The sequence below is a fragment of the Papilio polytes genome, unplaced genomic scaffold (genome assembly GCF_000836215.1).
Source record: "Papilio polytes unplaced genomic scaffold, Ppol_1.0 DF823399.1, whole genome shotgun sequence".
Taxonomy (NCBI): Eukaryota; Metazoa; Arthropoda; class Insecta; order Lepidoptera; family Papilionidae; genus Papilio; species Papilio polytes.
This window is the reverse complement of record NW_013525805.1, coordinates 2,691,693-2,700,853: the sequence shown is the minus strand read 5'-3', so window position 1 is coordinate 2,700,853 and position 9,161 is coordinate 2,691,693. Positions and strand designations below refer to the sequence as shown.

General features: G+C 32.9%; 1 protein-coding gene across 1 annotated transcript in view; it reads left to right on the top strand.

The window, feature by feature from the left end:
* LOC106104738 (COUP transcription factor 2-like) overlaps positions 1–1,419 on the top strand; it is a gene marked incomplete at its 5' end in the record, with an annotated part of 43,598 nt that extends 42,179 nt beyond the window's left edge. The window contains one exon of the mRNA XM_013284869.1: positions 273–1,419. Coding sequence (XP_013140323.1) covers positions 273–547 — 275 coding nt within the window. The remainder of the gene's footprint in view (positions 1–272) is intronic.
* Between the last annotated feature and the right edge of the window lie 7,742 nt (positions 1,420–9,161).

The following is a 9,161-nucleotide window of genomic DNA, read 5'->3' as shown; positions in this document are numbered from 1 at the left end:
AAATGTCCTCTTTAAGTGCGTCTCCTCCTCCGTCAATTAAGGGTAGGCAACGCATCTGCAATTGCAGATGTCTATGGGCAGCGGTCGCTTCGCCATTTTGGTGATTTCAGGTGGCCGCTTGCTCGTTTGGCACCCTATGTTATAAAAAAAAATTAAAACAAAATGGTCGCTTAAAATTATTTCCTGTACATTTACCCAATCTTTTTTTAAACTTCGTATTAAGATATTGATTGTTAATCACATTTTTTAACATCTTTCTGTTTCATTTGCAGATGCGTGTGGTCTGTCTGACGTGCCGCACATAGAGAGCTTACAAGAAAAATCACAATGCGCGCTAGAAGAATACTGCAGAAGTCAATATCCCAACCAACCGACGAGGTTCGGGAAACTCCTACTCCGACTGCCTTCATTAAGGACCGTCAGCTCACAAGTTATTGAACAACTGTTCTTTGTACGTCTTGTTGGAAAAACTCCCATAGAAACATTGATAAGGGACATGTTATTATCAGGGAGTTCGTTCTCATGGCCGTATATGGCAACCATGTGACATTCGATGTGGCGACAGCTCGCGGCGGCCTGATCCTCGCCGTACGGCTTCCCGCCGTACTTACCTCAGTTCCACCTTCAGAGGTACCAGAGTGAGGGACAAGAGGACGCGGTGACGTCATCCAGCGAGTTACACGAACAGTCTGGTTACAGGAGAGAGAAGACCGATTATAATTTCGATCAGTTCTCAAAGACATCTGACGTGTTCGAAGCGAGTTCGGAGTCGAAAAATAAGTCGTTGATCGACAACCTTTTGAATTTAAGACAAGAATCTTGTTCATTGTCGGACATTAAGTGAACAGTGGGTCAGTAGAGTTGATTAGTTCATTTTGTTCCTTTGTAAAAAACGATAATTTAGGTTAGTTGTAATATTTAAAGATGTAAATAAAATGTTTTTATTATTGTAAATGTATTGAATGTAATATAATATATGGTACGAGAGACGTGTTTCTATAGATTAGTTTCGACGATGTTTCCTTGATCGGAATTGAGTTAGGTTTCGAAACTTTTTATACGCAATACTTTTTAGTGGTTGTTTTTAGAATGTATTGAGGAGCAGTTGAGAGCAATGAAAGTCGGTCGTGCAATCTTGGTGTTTAGTTATCTATTATAATTTAGGGATAATACATTTTGGAGGTCTTTAAAAACCTTTTTTTTTATTTGATGATAAAGTTGGAAATACACTCAGTACGAATTTAAATTCAATCAATATAATAAAACAATTAAAAGAAAAAACAAAATAAATTAAACTCACTGAATGTGTTTCAAGCTATAATTAAAATTGTCAAATCGTTAAAACCTTTCTTATACTGGTGCTCTGTATTTTTTTATTTAATCTGTACAAATTAATTCCTTTAAAGCATTTAGTTTTTTTCGACTCTTTAGAAACTTTTATATTATTTTTAAATATTTAAATCTACAAAAATCATGATAATTTGTAAACAAAAAATATTCTATTGTTTTTATGTGTGTCGTGTAGTTTAAATTTATTTTATTTTAATGCGAATATTGGGAAATATTTTATTATACATTTCGGTGGTTACACTTATGTTTAAAGATTCCAAAGAAAAAAACTCTTTGACATTCGTTGAAAAAACTATATTATCATACAATTACATTATTTTTAATATGTCAACATAATAAATATTAACAAAATGTAAATAACATTTCTACAAAACAATTTCCTTTATTTTAAATTTGAACTTTAATACGGAAACTAAATAATTGTACTTTCATGTAACCACCAAAAGTTCACAAAATTTATACGGTTTTCCCGAAAAATAAAACAGGTTTCCATTGTTAGAAACTCATACAAACATGTATAACCTTCTCTTTCACATCCTTCAATAAAACTGAGACAGTGATATGTTTGTGTACATGTTTTTAAACAGTGGAAACTTACATCACAAACTTCTCCTGCCAAATCTATAAAGCAATATATTTATTTGCATATAATGTACAGAGATGGTTGTAATTAGTGGGTGTGTATGGGACTGAGCGCAGTTGTATGACGAATTCAACAATAAAACAAGTCTCTTATAAAACAATGCATTTCATTTCATTCAAATATAAAATCTAAGTATAACCGCATAGATCTCAAAATTGTTTATCGATAAAAAGATAACCTGATATTAAGTGACAAGCCTTTAACTACGAAATACTCTGTCTCTAGAACAATTTAATCGACAGAGAAACAGCAAAATAATACACGCAATTCCTATTCCTATCACCTCCCCTGTCGTTTTCTAAGTAAGTGCAAAGGACATCCCTACGTCAGACAAAATGCTACCTTCAGTTGAAGTCCGCGTCAATCTGCAAAGCTAATGACATCAACACACTTCAGGTGCAGTACAAAATGGATACTATCAAGGTAGCACACCATCGTGGAACCATCAGATCGCGTGTCACAGCTGTTCCCAACACGCGAACTGAGATTCGCCGCACGTGGGAACTACATATTCATAGTACGGTTTCTGTACTAATTAAAAAAATAGTTACTACTAAATTATAGGTTAGTATTAAATTATGGTTTTATAAGGTATTGTTTGACTGATATTTTTCTCAATAAGACTAAGATTGCAATTTGTAATTAATATTATGTGATCACAGCTATCATCACAGATTAAAAAGAATGTAAGACCTTTTTACGAGAAACAAAAACATAGAGCATAAGATTTTAAGAGAAGAAAATAGGGTTTGTATAAAACTGCTTACTATTCGATTCCAATAAAACGAGACAATTTAGTATTAAAGAGAAGTTAACCGTTTGATTATAAAAACCGAATCAAAATATTATAACACAGGGTGTTATATTGGCCTGTCTAACTATTCTAATGACTACACTTTTCTGAATACAAAATCCATTCCAAATATCTATAAAATCGCAGTGCAGGTTACCAACCGCCACACTTACCAACCGTCCGGTTACAAACCACAGAGCAATTAATTACCGCCACACATTAGCGGTTAAACTGACGTTCGAATTTTTAAACGAATTTATTAACCAGAGTTATAATGCCATTTGTTTCCTAAGTGAAACAGTTGTTGTATAATCAAAGTCTATAGAAATGAAAAATTATAACTTATCCAAACAATTTACCTTTCTAAAACTAAGTTATTGTTACAACTGTTTAGAGTCGATTTGATTCCTATGAGCTTCTATGGAGGTGTACCCTCGATTTTTAGTTGTCCAACTAAACAATTGAATTGGCTGCGAAACAATCGACAATCGCACAACCGTTGCTATAGTGTAGTCAAAGGTATACGCCCGTTCTAAGACTGTAATCACAGACTAATTAAAAACAGACTCTACAAAATAAAATGATAGACAATAAAGACGAGTATTATTTCTCATTTTATTACATTTCACTATAGATTTAAACAGATAATAGAAAAGTCATTTCTAGTTTATTTAAAGTGTCTCTATCTTTTCGTCACTGAAACTATTTATGTTGTCAGCTAAAATACCTTATAAATGCTATTACGCAGGCAAAGATATTTCTTCATAAAGCGTGGTATTCCACGCTCTCTTGAAACTCATAACCGTAGTCACATGATCTGTATAAACTAGGTATATACTTATCTATATTTACACTGATATAATGAGGAAAGATTTGTATTTTAGTATTTATTGAAATAACTCAAAAACTACTGATCCGAACACAAAAATTCTTTCAACATTTAAAAGCTACGTGAACAGTGAGTAACATAGGCTATGTTTTTTACTACATTTTAATTCAACGTGGTCGAAGTCGCGAGCAACAACTAGTAACCTAAATATCTTTAACACAAATATTAGGATAGAGTTACTTTTATATAGAATATAGTAACTGTTATTCAAGCACATGTTTCAGTAAATATTTTCATAATTTGTAAACACTTCAGTACTATTTCAGTTAGGTAAAGGGCGTTGGGCGGGGCAGAGGTCGCCCAATGGGGTCGGAGGTCACGACCCGCGGATACTTGCGTAAGGTGAAGTCTTGCGTCTGATTGATTTCTACCTACTGTTTACGCCCTTTGTGTTACTGAAATATCTACAGAAGTTAACAGATATTTGAAATACATAACATCTTCAAGGCAAACTCAATATTGTCTTTAAGATCGATCTGAAGGTGGTTTTAGTAACATTTTATTACTTTTCGATTAGTCTTTCAATCTGTAAATATAATATTATAAACATGAGTTATTTGGATCTCTGGATTTTTGTATGTTTTGACTTAAAAACTACTGGGCCGATTTAATAATCTTTCATATTTAAAAAGCTACGGTATTAGTGAGTAACATAGGCTATACTTTTTATTGTTTTTTATTGTTGTAGTTTTGTTGAAATACAGTCTTATTCGTTGATTCCTTTGATAATTATAGTAAATTTCTCTACACCGGCACCTCTAATGCGGCGCTAATGGCTACAGTTAAAGGAACTTGCAGCGTGTATTGTGTGTGAGATGTGTCCGATAATACAACGGTATCCAGCGATGCCCGTACTATTAAAGATCCTATAGAACAGGGAAAGGTGAAGAGTAGACATTTAATTATTTTAATTGACCAGTATGCATTTTTAAGTTTGTTTACATAATGAGATATTAAAATGTTTTATTGTAGTTTGGAGCTGTCAAAATAATGTTTTGTAATAAGTGAATTTAATTGTAAAAGTAATGTAGATTTAATTTATAATTTTTTGCCATTCCCATTTACGACAATTTAATTTTAATTATAGGATTTATCACAAAAAAAACAACATGTAATCTATCATATCTACAAATCTTTAAAATGAGTTTATTTGAATAATAATTCGTTAGTAAATATCGACTCTATGCATTTCTGTTCTAGAACACCGACTAATCGCGCGGGTGGTCGAGCCTGATTGTGATTGACAGTCGCACGTCAAAAATCCACCACTAACTTTCAATTCAACCTTTATTCACATTTACAAACCATCCATTACTGTCTTATAATGAGTTACAATCATCCCCGTCACTAGTAAAGCAGCAATGAATACCTTAGTGTTACAATAGTAGGGAATGTTACTATCATGGTAGAGGGTTTGCTAACTAGAGTTGGGTGTCTGAAGACCACGCTATGGTCTTCTCAGACGTGTGATGGGGATGTATGGAGCGGCTGACAGCTCCGAGTGAGAATGGATGTTGTTACATCAAAAGATTTTGATGGCTCATATCTACTCTGATTGTAATTCTTAATATTTTATCGTTCGTGTGAATGCGTCATTTTTTTAAGGTTTATTATTATTGTATTTTGATGTATATTTTAATTCTACGCTACTTTTTACGTTACTTTTCGCATGATTCCGTTAAAGTGCTTTCAAAGAAAATCATGAAGAAATCCATTCTTAATCTTGGTTGACATTACGCTATAACTTCCTTTTCTTTTAAACAAACAGTTTCAGTAGTAAAGGAAATAGTTTCCCTAGCAAATGAATTAGATAAAAAACCGCAGTCCCCCGTCGGTGTCCGGTAGCGGACAATTTATCTAAAAGTATCGGCTCCTAACGCACATTGTTTTAGCGACCGCCATCGAAATACCGACCCTAATAGAATTTACGAGCAACTGCATAACACGAGATGAGAAGAACAAGATATGCCAAACAATAAGTAAAATATTAAAAAAAAAACAATAAAAACAATTGACGATTTTTGTTAATCAAAATTTAGTAGTCAATTTAAAAAGTTTAAATTGAAAATTCAAATTCAGTCATTATTACAAGCTTTTATTGATTTTCACTTTTCACGTTGTCAGTCCGTCGGTCTGTAATTTTACCTTATGAATGGTTGAACGGTTAGTTAGAATTTATTAAATAAAACTGAATTAAATGTCCTTTATATAACATTTTATATCTAAGTTATTTTAAAATTGAAACGCGTCAGTTTTAGGTATTTTTTTAAATGTGTTTTTTTTTTTTCATTTATTAATTTTCTTTTCCTAATTTTATTGCTTTAATTTAGTTGGTTCTTGTTTTAATCTCATGTGTAGCAAGTAGGCGTCAGATTGACTTTCGTGAAAAAAGTGTGGCGATCCCTCTCCCTGTCTACACATTTTGCGGAACTGTCTCATACATTTTTCTAAGTATATTACCAAAGTCGTTGATCTTGACATTATAAAAGATAAAGACCAAATTGGCCATCGGTTCACCTTGTTCACTTGTATAATAGTTTTGTAGTTGCTAACAACAAATAAATCAAATTATGCGTCGATGTATTAACATGTTTTAATTATTGAATTAGCTTTTATCCGCGTGGAGTTGAAAAAAACAAAAGTTAATATCCTATATGTTCTTCAAGACTATACTTTACATCTATGCCAAATTTCATTAAGATCCGATTAAGTGTTTAGGCTACAAACTCTAACTAACATTCATCTAAACATTCGCATTAAAAATACAAGTAAGAAGCAAGCTAGACAAACGTACAAAACAATTTGTAATTTTTTAATATAACTAAAAATTGATAACTATTTTTTTAAACGAGAGTAGAAACTTCCTAAACACTTTTTAAATTCTAACAAAATATCTTCCGTGTCAAAACGTCAAGAATAAAGTAGGTTACAAAACAACTGTCACAGAAAAGAAAACCGACATTCCGCGAATTTAGAAATCTGAACAGAATTGAAGCAATTTACATAGTCATAAATACATTTTGCCGTCCGTGGGGTGAGAAGTCACCCCAAGGGTTTTTTCACCTCCCTAAAGATAAGATGTGTCTCCACTTGACAGATGTCGCTTCGCTCGCAGATCGCGTAAAACAAGTGAATGCGCTTTGTTACTTTTTTGCACAGAATAAAAAACGCCACGTTCCATCAATTCATTAAACGTCAACAAAGTGGAGACGATATAGACTTACAAGGATCTTATGGAAATTTTTTAGAGACACCAGATAGCATTTTTTTCACTTTTATATTCACTCATGTTGCAAACAAAACAACAACACAGCTATGCTAATTGTTTTGAAAATCGAATTTGGAAATCATTTAATTACAAAAAAGATTGCCAACTTCCATATGGTCGTTGTAAGTCTGTACACAAGTACAAAAACACGGCAGTATATTGAAACGAGTAATAAACAATTCGCTTCGGAAAATCTGATTACAATCTAATATGCGTGATTTTTTTCAAGACATAATTAAATGTCGTCTTATTATTTTTCCGTTACGTGTATAATCTGTCAAATTTCTATTATCTAGCACTTTTGTTTTTTTTCGTTTAATATATTTTAAAACTATTCTATTGTATTTATAAAAAATAAAAATGATTTTAAGGAAATATCTTTAAATTACATAGCATTATGCAGAACACAGATATCTTTATTTCTTAAATATTTACAAATAACATGAAAAAGAATCAAAATAATAAATTAATTCTCTATTGCTTTACTTAAAGAGACGTTATCTGAACAAATCAGTAATCTAGAATCTTTAAAAATGTCGCAACTGGCCAACTAAATAAACTCTTGTAATTAATCATTTCATACCGAGAAGGGTAGAAGATCACCATTCCATCTTACCAAAATCATTAATTTCACACCCTTACGTAAATAACACAAAAGGTATCCCACAACCCGCTACCAAATACAGAAATTCCCATATTTGCTTTAAACAAAAAAACACACTTTTGTCATTGGACTTGACAAATGATCATACGAAACCTTATAAAGAAAACAAACAAGAACATCTACTAATGATATATCTAATGGTGCTGAATAAATGCCCTTTACTTTAAATACTTCCTTACAATGACCTGTTTGTACAAATGACCAGTTGCAAAACTGTCCCTACATCATTAATTATTGTTCGACAACACACGGAAGAGATTCTTGTAACGGAAGAAACGCAAACTCAATATCTTACTAAATTCGGGCACGCAGTTGCCGGGCTACTACTGGGCGATTGTTTGTATTCTGCATATCTTGAGTTCGTATCACATCCAAGTTTGTTTTACGCAATGTCCTTACGACGAAGGAACACATCGTAAGGCAACCTGTTCGTATCTACTAAGAAAGTCAAAGATATTTGAGTTAACCCTAGCATTTTGCCTAGTCAAACCTAAATTAGGATAGGCTCTGAGTCTCTTAGATGACGTATACTGAGCATATTCATACTGAGTAAATTTTGAAGCATAGACATTCAATCTTTAATTATCTGTATGTATGGAATTGTTACGATTCTTAAAACATGATTTTTAAATAAATTGCGAAAGTTTTATCAGAAAAAACTTCAAGTATCGATCGAGGGTCGCATGTGTCTAATATCTTAACTTACATCGCTATTACTTCAAGCTGTTTACATTAAAATGTTGTTACACTATCCATTGCTGCTTTAAACAGCAGCTCATTCGATTATCATAAGAAAAACTGTAATGTATGCTAAAGTAAATTCAAGATTAAAGTGCAAAAGAGCACGTGCGCAGTCGCAATAGCGAAACAGCAAAAGTTGTCATCAAATACGCATCGTGGGGGCGGGAATCAGTTTTAAAAGCCATTAGGATGAGCCGGGGGTTGAGGGTAGGAGGTGTAATTAGAGTGCGTTAATATTTAACAAGTGGTGGAGATTAACGCACAGGCCCATCTGCGGCCAAACACCTTCTGCGACTTTAAAAAAGCCACTTTGTACGTCACATCGTCAAAAATTAATTATCTTGTGTCCGCTTAAAAAAGAGATTTTTTGAAGACAGCTAATGGCTTTGTGATACGTTAGAGGGACATGATTTAGACGAATTTTGGTAGAAATATTGTTGACAGAGTGATATTATCATTGAGTCTTTTTTAGCATTCTTATTATTTAAAAACTTATAGACAGATATCACGATAATAGTGTTACGGCTTTAACCTATTTACAGAACTACTCCAATCATAACAACAATTCTCTAAAACTGATTTGTTATGAATAAGCAATAATATAAAACGCGTTTCGAAATAGCCTTAAATGTTCCCTTCTTTTTCCACCCAAGCTTTTCAATATTAATTTTCACGTCAACGATAAAAGAGCGGCTGAAATGTAAACAGACCCTTACATCTCTAGAGTGTAATCCTTTCGGAGCCATTCTCTTCAATTAGAATTAGCGTAAGACGTGGCATCTGTGGGTTAACTAATGGCCAATGCATTATTAA